This window comes from Meleagris gallopavo, chromosome 1 (genome assembly GCF_000146605.3).
Source record: "Meleagris gallopavo isolate NT-WF06-2002-E0010 breed Aviagen turkey brand Nicholas breeding stock chromosome 1, Turkey_5.1, whole genome shotgun sequence".
NCBI classification, from domain to species: domain Eukaryota; kingdom Metazoa; phylum Chordata; class Aves; order Galliformes; family Phasianidae; genus Meleagris; species Meleagris gallopavo.
This window is the reverse complement of record NC_015011.2, coordinates 1,605,062-1,626,532: the sequence shown is the minus strand read 5'-3', so window position 1 is coordinate 1,626,532 and position 21,471 is coordinate 1,605,062. Positions and strand designations below refer to the sequence as shown.

The window sequence follows — 21,471 nt, the reverse complement described above, 5'->3', positions numbered from 1 at the left end:
GTTTTTTCTTTCTACTGTCATTCATTTGTTTGAGGAGGAAATTTCAGACAGTGTTATCATCATTTAAAAAGTGCGAAGTTGATGTTATGCACTTTCAATGACACGTCTTCAGTTTCTTTTAATGATATTTTAGAAGAGATCTTTTGCCATGGAGAGAGAAGAAAGCCTAAGGAAGGTGGAAGTTGTCGGCTTCTAAATCAATCCATATAGCATTTTTAGGCTTTATGTTTTTTATTACGCTCTTTCAGCCCAGGTAAGACAGACCTCATAAGCAATTAAGTTGTGAGTTAGAATGAATTAAATTTTCTGAAATGCTTTGTCCTTTTTTTTTTTTTTTTTCTTTTTTAATCCAAATGACTGTCATTTACAAAAAGATACTTCATTTTACCCAAAGTGCTTTTCTGTCTAAGGGGAATGCTTAATTGCAGCCACAAATCACCTCAAATGCTTTCATACAAAGATAAAACAAGTTAAAAATTGTGCATCATTTTGAAAATGCAGGTTCTGAATTCAATATGAGATGCAGGTTTCTACTTTTTTTTTCCTTGTGTGCTCTCTCCAACTGCTCCATCCTAGCAAGACATCTTGCAAAAACATTCTTTGGGACATCCCAACAACCTTCATTAGGAACCAAAATAGTTACCATGGCCATTTTCAGAGTGGTTATTATCCAATCTCTGGTGACACACCTCAGGCTGTGTTTTTGTCCAAGAAAAGCATCTTCCCATTTTGTAGGTTGGAAATCTGCGATAGTTACGATAAATACGTGTAATTGCTCAGCATTAAGGGAATTTTCTATCCCAAATGTGCCATTTGGGGCTCATTCTCACACATTTAGAGCTTGTACCCCACAGTATGTTAACCTTTATAGGCTTTTTCTTAAGTTTTCCTGAGTCAGTGAGTGATGATTTTAAATGCGGTTGTTGATACTGTTTCAGGAACCCTACTAAATTACAACTGAATGATTCTTCTTCTACTAGAATAATCAAAGCAAATGGGATGTGAATCAAAGCTCCGAGGCCTTCTTTATGACCTATTTTCACAGCGAGCTGTATCTCAGATTTCCCTCTTCACAGAGAAAAAAAAATTAATACAGGATAAAAGGCCGACATGATGCAGCCTTTCACCATAGCAGTGAAAATTTGGATTATTGGGGTTATGCACACACAGATATGTCCAAAATCCATTTGAAGAACCATGTGTGCATAAAGTGTCCAGATCTACCTACATGGTTTCACTGTCCTTATTTTTACATACTCTATCACTGACCAAAATGCAATTTTCTGTTCACGTATGCTGGTTCACACACAGACATCAGTGTTGATCTCTGGGATAGCCATGAGTCAAATATCTTAAAAGTTATGTGGGTATGAGTAAAATGGGAACATTTTTGGAGGGTATTTTTAGAATATTTCTCTTAGATGACTGTTAAACGTATTTACTGTGTACAGAGACTGACTTTTGTTAGAATAAGTTAACCAGAAATTAAATGAATAGTACAGCGTGTGACTGCAAATGTGTCTTCAAAGCAGAAAATAGAGAATATCTGTTAGGTCTTTCATGCCACCCAATGCTTCTCATTTATAAAACTTAATTGCCAACTGAGGCTAGATTTATTTTTAGAAAATTATCTAAAATACTCTTTCTGAGGAGGAGAAGAAATACACTGCACGTGTTAGCAAATTCTGGTGACCTCTTCTTTGGAAGATATTCAGGCTGAAAATTTGCATCTTCGCAGTTCTCAATAAGAACTGTTGTGTTAAGGTTGTGCCTTTTTGCCATTTCTCTGAAAAAATACACCAAAAAATTGGCTCAGTTACACAGCTTTGAAGAACTGCAGTGCTCACAGCTTTGTAAAAGCCTTCTGGTTTGTAATGGGTGAAGCCCCTCGTAGACACAGTTCTGCCCATAAAGGGGACTGAGCTAAGGACAAGGACCTTGGAAATGTGCCTGCTCCCGAGCTAAGGACTTCCTTCCCTTGCAGTGTGTTTTGAACCAAGTCTTTGTCCTCAGACAAGACCAGGATCTGCTGAAAAGAGCAACAGTGCTATTGTGTAGTTAATAATTATTCCATGGCATTGTGCACAGCAGGCAAATTAAGTGACTCCAATCCTTTCTTTCCCAAACTCTTCAGTGTTTGACTTTGCATTCTTAATTCTTCTAAGGCATGCATTAAATGAATGTTTTATTAGTTATGTTTCTATTAGTTTAATTTATTTCTAATGACATTCTGAGTATTCCTGCTGATACAGAACCTGTACAGTGTATCAGTGTTGCAGTGTAATGTGGTCAGAGGATTCTTGGTGCATTTTCACTTGAAGCCTTGTGACGCTTGCTCAGCCGCCATGGTAATGTGTTCAAAGGGCTTTTCCCCTTTCTGAGATGAAGACTGAGCTGCACAACTGCTACCTGGAGTTCTACAGTTGCTGAGCAGATGCTGGAACCTCCAGCAGTTAGGACTTCTGCCTGGTGAAGACGTGGTGAGGACAAGTCAACCTTGAACTTCAGCATGAAGCATATAGCCTATGCTCCCTACTGTAAGGGTAGCTCTGACATCCATACTACATTTTCCTCTACCTTTTCTCTACTTCCATTTCCTTCAGTAGAGATCCTTTGATTAAATGAAGACTTCAGAAATTATCTGTTTTTCATTACCATTATCATTTAATCAAGCTATCTATGAACACTCAAGCCTGAAGTCGCTCATCCATATCCTCTTGTCCTCCACACCACGCACAGTTTCCTTCTTAGTAACTTTTCCCTGCTATCAAATTTAAATCTGCTTTCATAAGGTCTTGACCATTTGTTCTTTATCACAAGTGTTGCTGAGCGCTCATAAAATCCCTCTCACAGAGTCATTGCTATCTAGCAGCTTTCTCCTAATCTGTGATTACTTTATGATTTATATCAAGTAAAATAAGGGTATCTTTTGGATTCTTACTGGTATTAAGTGAACTGCTGTTGTCTTGTTTATGCCAAGAAATTAAAGCCTGTTAGAACACGTGAACTGCCAGAATTCAGTTCTCCAATGAAGATGAAATTTGGTGAAGATTGAACCGTGGGTCTTTAGGGGAGGCCTGAGATGGTGATTAATGCTGGGTACAAGGAGTCCAACATTCTTGATTACACCTTTTGCTAGCACTGACCTTTCCTGTGGCCTCACACAAGCAATTTAGTCTCTGCTGTGGGAAACACTTAGAAACACCATCACACCACTGCCTGATAAGAGGTTGATTGTAGATCAGCAAATCTGAGCTCTTCTAGTTTGTATGGGCTGTTCTCTTTCTGAAAGCTTTCTTGTGTTTCTGTTAGTTCAGCCAAGTTTAAGCATGTGCTGGGTTACAGAATGGAGAGCTGTTCCCTTCGTTTCACTGAAAGCTGAGATTCATAGATTCATTTGAGTTGGAAAAGACCTTAAAGATCATCTAGTCTGACTCCTTGCAGTGAACAGGGACACCTACATGCAGTCAGATCAGGTGCTCAGAGCCCCATCCATCCTGACCTTGTGTGTCTCCAGGGATGGGGCATCCACCATATCTCTGAACAACCTGTTCCAGTGCCTCTCCATCATTATTGTAAAGAACTTTTTCCTTATACCCAGTCTAAATCTCCCCTCTTTTAGTTTGAAACCATTCCCCCTTGTCCTGTCACAACAGACCCTGCTGAAGAGTCTGTCCCACTTTTTCTCATAGCATCCTCCCTTATATACTGAAAGGATCAAGTTGATTTGTCTTCCCTTTCCCATCTGAAAGAGAGGTAGTGGTATGTAGTTGTAGGGTGCAGGAATTATAAAAGCTAATTCACTTTTTTTTAATGAGTTCTACCCATCACTGTGTAAATGAGGCTTTAAAAAAATAGGAGAACATTGCAGATTTGTTGGCAGACGTGGAAAAATGCAGTAAGTCAGTCAGTTGAATGAGGTTCCCTCAGACTTGACAGCGTTCTCTTAAGGGCATCAGTGGTTGTCACTTGGTACTGGTGACATTAAATCTATTATTTCAGAGATAAGCTCGGTGGTGCTCTCTTCCCAGATGACTCTGCAGTTTCCCTCTTTGATAAAGCCTATTCACTCTATCGATCCATGAAAGCTGGGAAGTAAAGCTGCCATCCTTTGCACTTCTCCTTGTGCAGTATGTCTCTTTAGAGAAGCACTTCTCAAACTTAGTGCAAATGGTTCCCTCCGCAGAAGCAACAGCTGCATCATCCTAAATGCTCTGATGGAGTCAACACTGCAGGGGCATTAGGGAGGAAGTTGTTTGGATTTGAAAGAAATCATGCTACTGAAATTGACAGGAGCTCTGAAAGAAAGCTGCCTCCTCTTGGAGTGCTGAACGAGGAGGTAGGAAGTTATGGGTTTGCAGAAACAGACCTTACTGAAGTGTGTGGGGAAGAAATGGTTAGCACAAATTCATCCTTTGTAAATGCTGACCAGTATGGAACTGTTGAAATATGCATTAATTGACAAAGAAAAATTTTTCTTAGTGAAGAAATGGTGGTGTGCTGGGCTGCTACGTGTGCTGAGGGATGCAGGTTCAAACACTTGCTTCTATTCCTGATCTATAAAACAAAGAGAAAAACAATTCCAGCTCATCCAGGAGTGGAATTAAGATTCAAAAGACTGCAAGGCACCTGCACACTGTGATGGGAAGGGCAACGCAAATACCATCCATATTTCTCTCTTTTGGATAGAACATCTTAGTCCATTATGACCCTGCTATTCAACACCTAATTATGTAAATATATACGAATTTGAAAGGAAGACTAATTTTGTTGCCTCGAATGTAAATGAAAGAAATGACGAGGTTGTTTCTAGAAGAAACTCCTATCTGGTAAACAGATGGCATCATTGAGATGAAGATACTTTGCAGGAGGAGATGGCAAGCATTCTGTGCTAAAATATTCCCAGAATTGGTATGTCATTCTGCATACACAGGAATGGATCCTAGAATGAAACAATAACACATAATAAAAATATAGCATAATACAGACATGCATAATGCAGTATGGTATCGGCATTTATTCCACTGCTTTTTTTAATTTATTTTATGGTATCTCTAGACTTTGAGCTGTTAACTATGTCTGTTTGTTTTAGAGGTGGGGAATTAACCTGTCTGAATCAAGTGACCATCCCCAGAAGTTTGCCTTCTCGAAGTGATTTCTGACATCCTGATTTTGTTTAAAAGAAAAGGCCTTTCCAGTAGTCTCAAGTAGAGCAAAATCAGTCATTTTGGGGTTGATAAACAAAAATTGTGCCTGGCTTGTAGATTCTCACCAGTTCCCCATGTTGTCTGTTCTCCTTCTCCAGCCATCAAATCTGTCTCACCATCTGTTAGCATTATATGTTTTTTTGAAGGCCACCCTATAAATCTTCTCTACTCTTCACACTTCACGTCATAGTCTGTCTTGTCTTCCCTACTACTGGTGCTTGGCTTTTGGGTGTAGGAATCACAAATGCATGCGTTTAACTGCATGGTTTAACTCCACTGAACGCTTTGTTTCTCGTTTTCCAGATTCATCAAGGAGATAGAGCACGCCATGGAGCTTGGCCCAACCAAACAGTGTCCTCTCCGTGAGTTCCTCACCATGTACATCAAGAACATCTTCCTGAATCAGGTCCTGGCTGAGATCAATAAAGAAATCGAAGGAGTCACGAAGGCGTCTGACCCCCTGAAGTTATTGGCTAATGCAGATACCATGAAGGTCCTGGGTGTGCAGCGGCCTCTTCTGCAGGTAGGAACTGGGTGAGCTACCAGCAGCTTACCTTACTGCCCACCTAATGATGATATCAAGTCCTGGGTCGTACCTGAAGGGGGCCTACAGGAAAGCTGGGGAGGGACTTTTTAGAAGAGTGGGTAGCAACAGGACCAGTGGAAATGGCTCTGAAGTGGAAGAGGATAGATCTAGAGTAGATATCAGGAAGAAGTTCTTTACTGTGAGGGTGGTGAGACACTGGAACAGGTTGCCCAGCGAGGTTGTGGATGCTCCCTCCCTGGAAGCATTCAGAGCCATACCAATTATTAAAGCACCCAGTAGCCACTGCGATGACAAATGAAAGCCCTACTGTAAAAGCTAATTTTCAAGGGTTTTGATGATGCTTGTCTCCCTTGGGAGTTCTGGAAGTGCTTGCAAATCATAGGGTGGTGCAGTTGGACTTATACACATGTGCAAACTCCAAAAGAGGAGCAGATATGAGATGTTTTGCCTCCCTAGTGCAGCGTGTTTGTGATTCACGTGGTGCTGTCGCAGCAAGGCAGCTGTACTGCTACCTCAGCCAGATAAGAGAGATTTGAGAGATTTGGCTTTGAAGTTAAGAGTATTTCTATGAGAAGTCTCTTATGAAACAGCTTTTTAAAGCTCTGATGTGAAGCAGTGATAATAGCAATAAACACACATCTCATCCTAACTACATGGGTAATGGGACAGTTCAGAAGCCTCAGAAAAACATCCTGATATTATACTTGTTGCATGGGACTGAAAAGAATGAATTAACAGACTCTTGCTGTGATTAGGGTCAAGCTCTTTTAATCCTTTTAAATAATTCCCTCTTATCTATAAAATTGTCTCTTCGGGAATGAATAATATTTGCGAAGTTCTTAGGCAGTAATGTGCATCTCCCAAGGTTTTTATGGCTTCTTTCAACCTTAGTTTATATCTCTAAAAATGTATGTATATTTTAATGATGCATACTAGTGGCATTTACTGTTCTCATCGTTATTTGGGTGAAGTCGCTGGGTTTTCTGCATGTATTAATGGTTACTAAAGCTGCACCTGTCTGGGTGCTTCGGGTTTGGGTATTGGATGTTTTTTACAGTGGCAAAGCAAAATTAGATTCCAAGCCTTTAGAAGGGAACGGGCACCTTAGAAGGGGGGCAAAACCTTCTATAAGTGGTTTAGAAAATCTCCAGGAGTTAACATGAAGTTTTGGAGAAGCACAGCATCCCTGGACTGCATTCTTGCCAAGACAGAGCTTTAACAGCCTTCTCTGAAACTCCGCTATCAAAACTGAGGAGTGGAGGAATAAAGCTCTTTGTAAATAATTACCAACGTAAAAATGGTTTCACTGAGCATACACAGCTTAAGTTGAGAAGAGGGCATGGCCCCAAAGAGCACTTTATGGCCGTGTATCTCACACTGAGCCTTCTTTTAAGCTTAAGAAGATGGAGTTGATGACATTTGTTTTTTTCTCCTCCCTTGGCACTGCTGAAGTATTGCCAATCAGATATGAGATGTTATAGCAGAACCACAGCAGGGGTGGTTATGAAACAACAGCTGAGTATTGAAAGCAACTTTAATGAGAACAGAAGGAGTTTTATAGATGAACTTGAGTGCATCGGTTGAGCAATAATAGCAGAGAGTGGGGAAGAAACTACAAAATGTGCCCTTGTTTTGCAGTTATTTGCCAGTAATTCCTCAACATTGTGAGTACCTTGGAGAAGAGAAATAGGCCAAATCTGCAAGACATGCAGAAATTTTCCAAACTTTGATTTTTTGGAAAAGGGTAGGGAAAAAAAGTAAGTTTTAGAGTTGTTCTGGCATCCATAACAGGAAAAGTGTCTGAAGATTGAAACTCTGAGTTACAATTAAAATCAGAACTCTACTCTTCCATGATTCAAGGGCTCCACTGAGGATGTTGTTTAAGGTTCACGTTGAGAGATCTGGAGATAATTAGGTATATTGTGTTGCACTGTGTATTGTTTGCCTTCCTTTTGTTTTCTCTTCTGGGAATTGAAGTGAGTGTGAGCCTGAACTCAGCCTGCACAGGCAGCTGACCTTACTGAGAGCTGAAAATGTTTTACGGTAGCATTAACACACAAGCTTTGGAGCAGGACCGTGGTGGTTGTTAACCTTACCAATTTGTTTTGGATTCTTAATGCGGTAATGTATTTCTGTGTGTTGTGTCTTGTTGGTAGCCATGAAAATGTGTTATATAATAGCAAAGCATTTTCTTATAGTTCATTTGGGGTTGAAGAGACAGAATGGCTTGGAATTTTCTTGTCTAGCCCCTGTAATTTATTTCTCATGATGGATGGAAATCATTATGAACTGGAATTATTCTTGGTCAGAGTTTACACGGTCAGAAGGTCTGCCTGTTCCCAGCATTACAGAAGGGTAATTTTGTGCAAGAGAAGAAAAATGGCTGCCTCTTTGAACCAAGTCATCCAAATAGCTCCCTAAAATAATTTTATTGATTTTGCGTTAAAAGGAGAAGGGTTATTCTTACACTGACAGTGCTGGAGCCTGGAATCTTTGCCCTCATCACATCATAGAATCATAGAATGGCCTGGGTTGAAAAGGACCTTAAAGATCATCTAGTTTCAACCCCCCTGCCACAGGTAAGGTTGCCAACCACCAGACCAGGCTGCCCAGAGATCATGGACGCCCAAATCACAGATGTAAAGAAAACAGGGTATGTGGTGTGAGTCATTCTTGCACCTCTCTCCCTAAGCTGTGTTACTTTTTTCTCCCTTGTGTCATCCATGGACGGGTTCATGGTTCAACCACTCCCTTCTATCCTGAACATCTTTCTGAAGCTCCTGCAGGAGGAGCCACTGCTGTGATGTGAACACAACTCAAGCATTTATCAGCTCCCACCGCACGGAGTGATAATAACTTCTTGGTGATAACTATCACTACGTGTTTGACCTGAATTAGCTTAGAGAGGAGAGGTTTTCTAGTATCTTACAACACCATATCTTCAGACAAATACAGTTCTTTAAAGATTATGCCAAGAAAAGATTGCAGCTGCCCATAGTAAATAGTGCATTTAACGAGGAGGATGGTCTTGTTTCCATTCTTCCAGCCGTAAATGTGAAATATTGTAAATTCCTCTCCTTTTACTCAGAGTGACTGAAAAACCGTGAAACTAATTTGTTTCAGAATTATTCCACGTTAAACTTTATGCTGTAATTGCTTAAATCAATACTAAATTAGGCTGCAAGCAGCTCGACAGCTTCCTATAGCCTGTTCTTGTATGTTTCATGTCAGCGTGATCAATCTTTCCAACCAGGTGGTCACTACGAATGGTGGCCTTGAAGATGCATCACCCCATTTCCATCCAACGTGAAGTGCACGTGGCTTCCATCTTTCCACCAGCAGGGCAGGATTTTCCCTTAAAGCATCAGTGTGACTGCTGTTTTTTATAGCAGAATTATGTCGATGACGGGCCTGATGGTTTTCTGGCAAAGCTCCAGCGCCTGAAAATCAAGTAAAAAACTCCTTCAGAAGTCAGAGCATGCAGCTGTTTGCAGGATAATTGCTTGCTGGAGCTAATTACTCCACTGCTAGCACTGCTTACCCCACACACAAAGGCATTGCTAGTGACTTTCCAAGGAAGCATTGCTGGTGGCTTTGGCATGTTTTCTCCCTGTCAGATTACTGGGTGTTAAGAAGAAGAATGGTCGCAGCGAGTGGCATTTAAATGGCTCACCAGTCGAGATGAGCGCATGCTTTGATAGCAAGTGGGTGTTATTATTTATTAGTGTAAACAAATTAGCTGTCTTTTCAGTCTGGCTTCCAGCGATCAAAAAACCATTAAGGAGTAGGCCTGGCTGATCAATTGGATTTTTCCCATTCGAGGACAAGCGTGGCTTTAGAGACACCACCTGTGGCTCTGTCCCTTGCTTTTCACCTGGTTTTCAGCAACATGGTGTCTGAAAAAGTGCTTTGCAGGTGTCTTCATCTCTGTGAAGACTGACCAAGTCAGCAGCAGCATTGCCAGCTGAACCCATGTCACAAATCTTCTTTTTCACTTTGAATAGATAGACAAAATTATCTCTCTGTGGGAGTCTGAATCTCCCTGTTCCTTTAAATATTTCTTTAGATAATTCTTCCTCTGGGGGAAACGTTTAAAGTAGTTACTGCCTTTTGGGGAAGGCTTTATGAGGCTCCCTTGTAAGTCATATGCAGATGTGTAAGTTCTCCACTGAGGCTGATCATGAAGCTGTAAGTTATATAAAAGCAATTGCTAGCTTTAGGCAAACTGTTATGGCAATGCTTCAATTTATTTTGAAAATCAAGCTTAACATTTACTGAATGTAAAGCCTAGGCAGGAGATGGCTTTAAGTTGCATGTAGACATATTGGAGCAACGTTTCTTGCAGGCAGAATTATTTTCTTCCTCTCCAGAACTGGAAGTGCAAAGTCATCTTGCACAAAGCATTCTATGTCTGTGTCAAGTTGGACCCAAAGAAAGCAGTTGCATGTTTGGGAGCTGTTGGAGAGAGTCCAGAGGAGGGCCACAAGAATGATCAGAAGGCTGGAGCACCTCCCCTACGAGGACAGGCTGAAAGAGCTGGGCTTGTTCAGCCTGGAGAAATGAAGGCTGTGGGGTCACCTCATTGCAGCCTTCCAGGACCTAAAGGGAGCCTACAAACAGGAGAGGAGTCAACTCTTTGTAAAGATAGGTAAGAGCAGGACAAGGAGAATGGTTTTAAGTTGAAGGAGAGAAGATTTAGGTTGAGTGTCAAGGGGAAGTTCTTTACTGTGAGAGTGGGGAGGTGCTGGAACAGCTGTCCAGAGAGGCTGTGGATGCCCCATCCATCCCTGGAGGATGGATGGGGCCCTGGGCAGCCTGGTCTGGTATTAAATGTGTAGGTTGATGACCCTGCATGTGGCAGGGGGGTTGGAGCTTCATTATCCTTGAGGTCCCTTCCAACCCATGCCATTCTGTGATTTTATGATTCTATGATTTGAAATCTCTATGGCCTGTCATTAATCCCTGCAGTCTCTGGGTGTCTCTTCCATTGGCAGGTGCAGTGTTGCATTGGAGTTGGCCAAAATCCATGTAATGCCTGTTTATTCATTACTGAATGTGGGCTAGCATACTGTATCTCTCATGGTTCACAAGACTCCACACGAAGCCGATCTTCGCCATATAACTAGTGACTGGACTAGGAGAGAGGCAACTAGGCTTCAAGTTGCACCAGGGGAGATTCAGGTTGGATGTTAAGAAGAGCAGCTTCTCTGAAAGAGTGATCAGGAGCTGGAACGGGCTGCCCAGGGAGGTGGTGGAGTCATCAACCTTGGAGGTGTTCAAGAAGTGTGGTGCTGTACTGAGGGGCATGGTTTAGTGGGAAGTATTGGTGATAAGTGGATGGTTGGATTTTGGAGGTCTTTTCTAACCTTGGTGATTCTGTGGTTTTATATGGTGTTGTCTATAATGTATGAGAATCGCTTTCCAGTTTGAACAAACATTTGGTAGCAAGTAAAATCACACCTTATCTACCTGTTAGAAAGTAACGCTTCAGAGAAATGTGAAAAGCCTGAGTCCTGATGACAAGCTGTGAGAACTGGGTAAAAATGATCATGGTCCTTCCTGAAACTACCAACTTGCTCTGTTCACCTTGCTAAGTCAACCATATGACTACAGTTTTTTGCCCATACCTGCCCAGATTCGTTTTGAACTTCATAGATGATGTGTTACCAGTATTTCCAGGTATTTAATAACTATTTTTTCAATATGTACATATGTAGTATTCTAGGATCATAGCTATGTTAGTGGAAGAGAGACCTCTGAAAGTTGGTCTCATCCGTCTGGATCTCCAGCCCGAAACCAGACACTGGTCAACAACATGTAAGGTCAATCATGGTGGTTTTTTTTTTGTCAGAATCACAGGTTGTTTGGGTTGGGAGGGACCTCCAGAGCTCAGTTCAACTCCTGTGTTCAAGTAGGACCACCAGAGCCACTTGCCAAGGAAGACTCTCAGTAAGTCTTGTTAACTTCCAGAGGTGGAGAGCATCTGGACACTGGTTCAGCATTGCTCTCCTCCTGGAAAGGTTTTTCCAGGTCTAATCTGAACTTCCCAAGCTACAGTTTTTGGCTGCAGTCCCTTATCGTGTCATGTGTACGATATACGGAGTAGACCTGAATCAGGAGAGGGTGAGGTTGGATGTGAGGAAAAGGTTCTTCACCTGAGGGTAATGGGCATGGAGCAGGCTCCCCAGGGCAGTGGGCACAGCCTCGAGCTGGTGGAGCTTAAGGAGCATTTGGACACTGCTCTTAGACATAGGATTTGGGTTCTGGATGTCCTGTATGGAGCCAGGAGTTGGACTTGCTACTCCTTTCCATGATTCTGTGTCTCAAAGCTGCATTAAATATGAAACAGATGAATTAATCCAATGTCCACATTGCATCCTTCACACAACCACTGCCTGTGGTTGTATATTGGTATGTGTGATGTCTGGTTTAAATTACTGCAGTGTTATTAAAGTGTACCTCTCTGTTTGTGCTAGTAGGGTCAGTTTAGCTACTATGATCTTGTCAGTACAGTTGTACCAATAAGTCTAATCAAAAGATGTTATGGGAAAAACAGACCGGTTAATAAAAAGAGATCATCCAGTCTTGTCTCTCAGCAATTACAATGTGCTTTTCATCAGTAAATCTTAAATGTTTTTTCAAGAATTTAATTGGTAAAGCTTGCTGTTCAAAGGTTGTCTGGCTAATGTGACTTTCTTTCTAAATCTCTGTCTTTGTAGGGCATCAGCCAACATCATTCCTGTGGTCCAATACTTGAAGGTGATTGAATTCATCTCATTAGCTTCCCTTGCATAGGGCTTTTTCTGCTGGGTTATTTTAGATGATGGCCCAGGCTGAGAAAGCTGTATTTCCAGCCTTAAGCTCTGGGTTTGAGCAAAAGCAATAACCATTGCTCTGAACATCTTTGAAACTGGCAGCATCGGGTCGGAAAAGCACAACCTTCTGAGCTGCTGGTGGTGAGAAACCCATCTGGAACAGGGTCAAACTTTGTGTTTTCAGGGTGGGTTGGAGGGGATAGAGCAACTGCTGTCTCTTTTGATCTTTCTGCAGCAGGATTTTTTGGTGGACAAGCAGGAGAGAAGTAATGGTTTCTGACACATGTGCTGACAGGGACAGAACCGCATTAGCACTCTGTCAATCTGATCTTCCAAGAGCTGCTTTTTTTTTCCTTTTTTTTTTTTTTTTTTGAGATATATTTGACTTTACCAGCCATCAAAGGCATCCTCAGTTTTTGGTCTGCGTGGGAAGAGGAGCAGGCAGCCAAGAGAGAGATGGGTTGCTGCATGGCCAATGTGACTCCATGGAGATCAAGGGAGCAAAAAGGGCTGTGGGCCCTCAAGGTTACTCTGGGAACTGGAATGGATGCAAAGAGAGGTTGAATTTGCCACTGTGAATTTTCTATGTCTTCCTGTTACTTTTCTGGACATTAGTCTGATAAGTGGTGCTCAACCAAAGCAAAAAGAGAAGTGCACTCCATTTCTTGCTGGAGGCAACAGAAAACAAAAAGAGAGTTAAAAAAAGAAATAGGTGGCATTGTCTTTTTGGCCTCAAAGATTGACATCTCACTGGCATATCCTATCTGTGTCATTGCAATTCCCTGTACACCTTCTGGGTTAATCCTGTCTCCATAGATGCACTATAGTGAGATGGAGGGATTTTTATTACATTTCTTTTGCTCCTGAATTAATGTTCTTCCTAGGGTGATGGGAGGAACTCTATGCATTGTCTGCCTTCCCTTTTTCAATTCCTTTTGATAGGATTTTAATTTTAAATGCTGCACTCATCACACAGACAACTATTTCTGCTTGGCCAGAAGTCAACAGGAGTATGCAGTAATTGAAGATTATGGGATATGTACCAGCATAGTACTGGGAATGCCTGCAAAATACCAAGTGCATCAGATTTGCTGCCATCAGTGAGATGCAGAGAAGTTTCTTGCAGAATTAACCCCTTTGAGGGAACTCTGTTGTGCTAGGTTTGTCTTCACCCAGAACCACATGGCAGTTCATTGAATAATTGCTGGATTGGTAGAACCACTGCAACTTCTCTGTTTTGCTCTTTTTCTTTTTTTTTTCTAGTCAGCTCTTTCAAAAGTTGGGAGTAAAACAAATATACCTACGCCAAGCTCAGCCGCAGACTTGGATTGATTATTTTAATTAGCAAAGCAGTCTAGACTCCTTCACCTGTAGTATTGCTCCCATACATCCTCGTTTTCCCTCACATGGCTGAGCCCACATTGCTGGTGTCAGAAAGAGCCCCTTATCTTTATGTCCAGAGGAGAAGCCGTTTGGCTTGGCTGCACTTCTGTTTGTTTAGACCTTAAACTTCTCATTTCTTGTTTGTAACCTCATTAAGCCTATAGTATCCATAGCAGGAGAGCATGTCCCTGGGATGCAGAGGTAGAGTTGACCTCATTGACCTAGGGGTGCTTTCAGAATTAGGTGCTGAAACTCAGATACAATGACCACAAAAATCTCTGCTTCATCCAGCTTTCCATTTCTTTCTCCAACTACCTTTCTTCCACCTTAAATCAGCGTTTGGAAGTTGCTAGGGTTGTTTCAGTGATTGATGACGGTATCTGCAATGTCCAGAAGGCTCTTAGTATCCACTTATAAGTATATAAGGCAAAGTCTGGTGAATTGCACTTAAATAAGAAATGTATCACTCTGAAACCAACAGCCCTCTAAGATTCAGAGGGCTGGAGCACCTCTTCTAAGAAAAAAGGTTGAGGGAATTGGGCTTGTTTGGCTTGGAGAAGAGAAAGCTCCAGGGAGGCCTCATTGTGGCCTTCCTGTACTTGAAGGGAGCACATAAATAGGAGGGAGAACGGCTATTTATGAGGGTGGATACTGATAGTACAAGTGGGAATGGTTTTAAACTCAGACAGGGGAGGTTTAAGTTAGATATTAGGAGGAAGTTTTTCACACAGAGGGCGGTGACACACTGGAACAGGTTGCCCAAGGAGGTTGTGGATGCCCCATCCCTGGAGGCATTCAAGGCCAGGCTGGATGTGGCTCTGGGCAGCCTGCTCTGGTGGTTGGCAAACCTGCACATAGCAGGGGTTGGAACTAGATGATCGTTGTGGTTCTTTTCAACCCAGGCCATTCTATGATTCTCATTCCTAACTGTCTTTTCACTAGGGAAGTTTCATTGCTTGCTTTTCTAAACTTGGCAGTGCTGGAATTTGGGGTGGTTTTCTTGACTGTCTCCATACCTATTAGCTCAGGATTGTGTCTTTTCATCACAACAGTGCGTATTTTCTCCCTTCTCTTTGCTTGGTTTACTTTTTGCATCCTGAAACATACTGTTATGAAGTCCCAGACAGTGCAGTTTATTGCTGTCTTCAAGAGAAAGAACTTTCCTGCATTCTTGCCAGGCTCATTTAAAGTCACATTCTTTTTTTTTTTTCCCTGCACTTGAAGCCTGAGTCCGTTTCACTTCGGAAGAATAACTCTTAATTTATCGTTTTTGAAATGTTTTCCTAATCAGAAGTGCTGTATGAGAAGAGCCATCGCATTTTAAATAATTGATGGCTACTTTATTAACTTGTCAGCACTAATTCATCCTCTTTTTGAAGTGCTTGGATGTTCAAAGGAATAATCTTTTTCCAAAGTAGTTATTTTTTGAAGAAAAGTTCATTTTTATAATTACTTTTTTTTTTTTTCTTTTGCAATGGAGTGTAATTGTAGCTGTGTGGCATTGGGGTGGGATGAAGTACCTTCCAGCTCATGCCGGCTCTAAAATGCCTTTATTACCATTTTAACTGCTAATTTCCCTGCCTCCCTCCTTTTGCCGAGCTTTAATTATACCTGTTTTAAAAGTGCATTTTGAAATGTGACACCTAGTTCTCATGGAGAACAAAAGAGAGATTAATCCATTGTTAAAAGGGAAGGTAAAGAAGCTATTTTTCCTTGTCAGGGCCACCCCTCCCTGACAAGTCCCTTTCAGTGGGAGGACCACAGAGAAGGAGCTGTGATTTTTGAAGGAAGGGGCTTGTCAACAGAAGAACTGAAAACCAAAAAACAGATGCATGGATGCTGTGATCAGAGCTTTTTTTCTTACACGTGGGTTTCCCCTCTCCCCTCCACTGGCAGAGAGAAGGGATCTTGCAAGAGTGTGTAAACTTCACTAGCAGTTTAAAGATTAACAGCACTCTAACTCACATCTGAAAGAACTGAGAGAAGACAGTAATCTGTAAATAGTGCCTTTCTGTTGTAAAAAAAAATCGGTTTTGCACACACACACAAAGCAGAATGGTAATATTTTTATTTCTTGCTAATGATCTGCTTTAGTGCTGTGTATTAATTATATAATTAATTAATTTAGTGTATTTACTTGCAACAACTTGACCCTACAGAAGGTGAAAGTTCTTCCCTTGCATTGCAAATGGGATGGACCCATATGGGAGCTCTATAAAGTTCTTGGGTGCTGCCATGTTCTGCAGCCTCAGTTGTGAATATTCTGGGCCTGACCCAGGGCTTGATGGAGAGCTGGAAACATTAGGCTTGGCTTTTCTAATTAAAGCATTCAGAGACCTCATGTGTCTGTTAAGAAAACCGATACATGGAGTGAGCGTAGAGCAGACTGATACAACGCTATGGGAGAGCCCTACCAGGGTCTGTGTTCTATTTTAATTAATTAAGAGCTAATTATAGCTGCTGGAAAAGGTAAAGACAAGAGAAAATTGAAAACATTGAATTTGTGAAGATGGTATCCCAAATTCTGATCTCAGCTGACCTTGAAGTCAATAGAATTACATGGGATTTCTTCCAGCACGAGTGAGATGAGATCTATCCCATTAACTCTAAATAATTTCTGTAGTCAGTCATTTTAAACATAAAAGAGCAGAAAAAGATACGTCCATTCAGCTGCATCCAACTCCTGTTTGCATGAATAGCATCAGCCTCGATAACCTCTTGAGTTGCATACAATTAAAAGAAAAACAGGCTTGAACGTGAAGCAAACCAAACATTCAAGCCACCAGGGGAGCTCTGCTTGTTGCAAAAGGCTTCTAGCAAAAAAAACTGAGATCTCTCTGCTTGACTGTATGATTTCTCCTTGAAGAGTTGTGTCAGAAACTATTTTAAGGGCAGGTTGGTGACAGGTTTAACACCCTTTTTTTTGTATTAACACAGCGTGTCGTATTAAATTCCTACTCTGTTGTTTTCCATTGCACTTTGCTGGAAACAACACAATCTCAAATTTCCATAGCAGCTTCCTATTCTCTTTCCAGCCACTGTGATATTTCCACCCATGACACAGGGAACCTATTCACCCTTAACTAACAATGTAATTTTGGTTTGCCTGCATCATTGCTTAGATGGAATTACCTGCTTTCTACTCATTTGTCTCAAAATCACTTCAAGTAGTGCTTCTCTAGGGTTTGGAACTAGATGACCTTTGAGATGTGAGGGTTAGTTAGGTTAGTCCTAACCTGGTCTGGTATTAAATGGGGAGGTTGGTGGCCCTGCCTGTTGGCAGGGGGGTTGGAGCTTCATGATTCTTGAGGTCCCTTCCAACCCAGGCCATTCTGTGATTCTGTGAGATGTCTCCCAGCCTTATGGAGTCTAAGGAGCATTTAAACACAGCTCTCAGACATAGGATTTGGATTTGGAGTGGTCCTGTGTGGAGTTGAGAATTGGATTCAGTGATCCTTGGGGATCCCTTCCAACCTTCCAGTCTATTCTTTGATTTTCTGAATAACCACAAGGTCACTGTAGTGACCAGCAGCTGTAAGCATGTTCATGGCTTCCTAATTATCACAGCACCTTCAAAGAGTGGGCAACGTTACATTTCTGATGTGTCCCTGCTCTGAGCAGCACCAAATGCTTCGGGCCCATAATTATAACAATTTTTAGGCCTTCCTCTGAATCATCTGCTTAACTACGGAGGATAAGATGAATAGCTAATACCCCAACTGGAGACATTCAAGGTGAGGTTGGAAGGGGCTATGGGCAGCCAGACCTGGTGGGAGGCAACCAGCCCACCAGGAGCTTGCTGGTCTGTAAAGTCTCTTCCAACCCAAACCATTCTATGATTCTGTGACACTGTGCTTTGAAAGCAAGATCATGCTGTTAGATGAGAAAAGAATATCTGTGACAAACAGGCTCAGGCAAGCAGGATCTACCCACTGCTGAATGTAAATCAATAAATAGCTGGAGGATATCAGGGCTTACTTGGTCTTATAGGTTCTTAGAAGTAATTTGGCAACACTTGCATGGGTTGTCAAGCCAACAAAATCTTGTTTAATTGAAACGAATTGCCCGCGTGTACATAAATGCATACTGAAGTTCCTGTATCGTGGCCTCAAACTGGTAATACAGCATGAGCATCTCTTAATTGTATTCAGCATTGCTTTTCACAGCTGGGCTGAAAAGTGGCCAGAAAAGCTGCTATCTATCAAGTCAGGTATCAAGTGAAGAAGAATAAGTACTCCTGCTAATTTTTACATTAATAATTCACCACAATCATAGCACTGGAGATATAAAGAAGAGTCAGAAAGTTTTGAGCAGAAGGGAAAGACTTGTCAAATCAAAATGCTGATTTTAGTGAGCTACTGCAAGGAACTTAACACAGGAGTTGATATGCTCAAGCAGATCTGTTTGGGTATCTGGAAAGATGTGAGCTTCGCCAATAAACTCATTTTTTTGTATAATGGGAATGAGAGCTCTCGAACATTAAACAATACAGCCTTAAAAAGAGGAAGGCATTTATCAGCACCTTCGATTCTTTTTTTTCTCCGTGTTGGTCTCAGGCTAATATGTTTGCATCAGCATTAAAAAGAAAAGAAATAGAAAGAAATAGCCCTATTGGAGCCAAGAAAGCACAAATTCATGGCTGATGTGCAGCTCCATAAGTTAGTGCTCTTACTCTTTTATACTTGCATTAGAAAAGAAAAGTGTTTGGCACAGCTTACACAGTGATACCCGATCTGCAATAGCACAAAACTCTCCAAAAATGGTTTAAAATGCACATCAAATCAGAAAATATTCCAAGTTGGAAGGGACACAAGGATCATCACGTCCAACTCCCAGCTTCACACAGGGCCACCTAAACATGAAACACTATGTCTGATGGCATCGTCCAATCTCTTCTTGAACTCCAGCAGGTTTGATGATTGTACACGTGTTCATTTATATATTTTCTCATTTTTATACCTACAGAATTTATGGAAGGTTGGGCTTAATCTTTGAGTTGTTTCCATGCCTCGTGCCTTTCTTCCAAGCTGTTCCCCAAAATCCCTTTTTGGTGTTTTTGCAGGGCTACCAGTTTGGCTTTTCTCTGTCAAAGTATGTTTCCACCTTGTATCATTTTGCTCTGATCCACCTTTAGGTCATAAGAGAGGTTGTTTTCCCTCTGATGAGGAAAATTATTTTAAATGTTTTTCTCTTAATAGATGAGCAAGTGTTGAAATTGATGTAATGAAATAATGACATCTCCTTGTGAGTAGAGGTGAAAAACAAGCTCCTTGGCAGACTTTGCATTTTGCTTCCAGGTTTATTCCCTTTGCACTTCTGCTTTGCTCTTAATAATCAAACAGCTCTTAAAGGCATAGAGTGGCCTCAAGGAAATAAGTCCAGTCTGTCTCCACCAGCCAGTATATCCACACCAACCTCAGCCACCAATACCAGTTCAGTACTCCACAGCTTGCTTTTGCAGGTGGTGGTACATATCGTTGCCTCTTCTTTTCCTCTTTTCTTCCTCTAAAGCCCCAGTGACTGGTTATAACTTGTAGCAGTGCAATAATTAAAGGTTATTTATAGATCATTCCTCGCCTGACTTCTTTTAGTTACATCATTTCTTGCTTCAAGAAATAGAATTGAAGGTGAAGATGGCTTGGTTAGCCAATGGGGGGATTTTCCATGCGTAGGAAGTCTCAAAAGTCCTGAAACCATTCTGTTGGGAGAGAAATGAAATGTTCAAGATGAGAATTTTTTACCAGAGTAGAGGAGAATAGGTGAGAAGGCAGCGGTGTAGTGGCTGGCAAGGAGCAGAGCATCTTTGGCATAGGAAGCTGTTCCATTCCCATCCCCGCCATTGATACGTTTTGCATATTCAGCACTTCTAAGAGACTTCTAAAACTCAGCTTTGGGTCCACATTGTGAGATAGCATTCACTGGACTGGAGAGGGAAACAAAAGGAGACTCAGAAACAGCTAGTTGAAAAGTTCATGTCAGCAGAGGCAGGGAGCAGGTATTTACAGAGCAGCTTGACAGCTCTGTTTGTCATACAAGCTTGGGTCAAAATCAACTTGTTTGCTTTTTTTTTTTTTTAACATCCAATTCAAGGTGCTGACTTTGAGTTGCATCCGTTGCTGGGAAAAAAAAACGAGCTGATTTTCTTTTGTTTGATATTCTGATGGCCTCTTGTGGTTTTATGGAGTTAGACCATGTAGACGAAGTCTAATGTAGGAAAAAAATTGTGGCAGAATGTTGGACAGCTGCTCTTAAGTCTTTGCTTTTAGAGATTTCATATCCACAGGTGAACAGGCCATGGGGAATAATAGAGGAAAATTTCCAGAGATGGATATGAATGCAGAAGGACATTATTTAGCAGCTAACAACCTTATGCTAGTTGACTTTTGATGAGAACATCTGCTCCAGAACATAACTTAAGCTGTCCAAGATCTTTTCTCTGACTCTCCTCCCACCTCGTGTCAGACAACAATTAAATCCACAGCTGCTTGCTGCAGCCATATCATTGCAATAATTAAACATAAAGATCATTTATAATGAGCATTAGTTCATGCCGCCAACTTACTTTTCATTTAATCACATAAAAAGGCATTTGCGTTTAAGGGTTGCCTGTTTAAAGCATCTTTATTATGATAAAAATATCAGTCATGTCACAATTAAAAGTATTTTTCACACTTGTGATCCGATCTTCAAGCAGAACTGTATGATTCTATGTCTGCTCTCTCTTTGCTTTCTTATCAGTTTGGGATCACATGATGCCTCTAGCATCCCTCCTCATTTACTGTTGTGTACCACTCTCTTATGAAGGAAAAATGAAAACAGAAAGAGCAGAGAAGCTTGAATACTGTAATTGCTTTTCAACCAATTTTAGTGAACTGCTGTAAGAACAAAATGCACAAACATTTAAAAATACGTTTACATTTCCAATTCATTGCAGAAAAAATACTCAGATAACTTTTCTGCTGTCTTCTGAAGTAGATATCCTTGGCACAGCAAATTATTAAATGGGGTAGTATTTAGGGAAGGCCAATGGAAATTGGTCAGTAAAAGCATACTTTCTCCTAAACCTTTTGTGTCCTTTGCTGGAAATGGATTGGCAGCATTTTCCTTGGTTGACTGTTATAAATTGGTTGTGTGCAATATACGCAGGGTCACAGCACAGGGTGCCTTCTTTATTCAGAGTTTATTCTGGGATTTTACTTAGCTGAGGGGGGTCTGTGAAGGCAAACATTTGGATTTGTCCAAGTGTCCAGTATTCATGAGCAGCTTTATGTGTCACCAGTGTCAAGAAATGGTAGAGTACATATGCTCTGGTGATGGCCATGGGTATACACAGTTCCTGGAATGGAGATGAAAGAGTTGAAGAGTGAGATTTGAGGTTAAGGGAGAGAATAGAAAGGATTATGTATTTTTATAAATGATGGATTGCAGCCCAGTTTCTAATTGTTTATTTGAGTCTTCTCTACGATAAGGAAGTTCCAGGAATGGCTCAAGAGCCTGAATGTTGAGAACTTGCCAAAAA

The 21,471-nt window shown here is 41.3% G+C and overlaps 1 protein-coding gene across 1 annotated transcript in view; it reads left to right on the top strand.

The window, feature by feature from the left end:
* EXOC4 (exocyst complex component 4) overlaps positions 1–21,471 on the top strand; it is a 400,122-nt gene that overhangs the window by 285,814 nt on the left and 92,837 nt on the right. Inside the window, exon 11 of the mRNA XM_010710270.3 lies at positions 5,511–5,730. Within this exon, the coding sequence (XP_010708572.1) occupies positions 5,511–5,730 (220 nt within the window). The remainder of the gene's footprint in view (positions 1–5,510; positions 5,731–21,471) is intronic.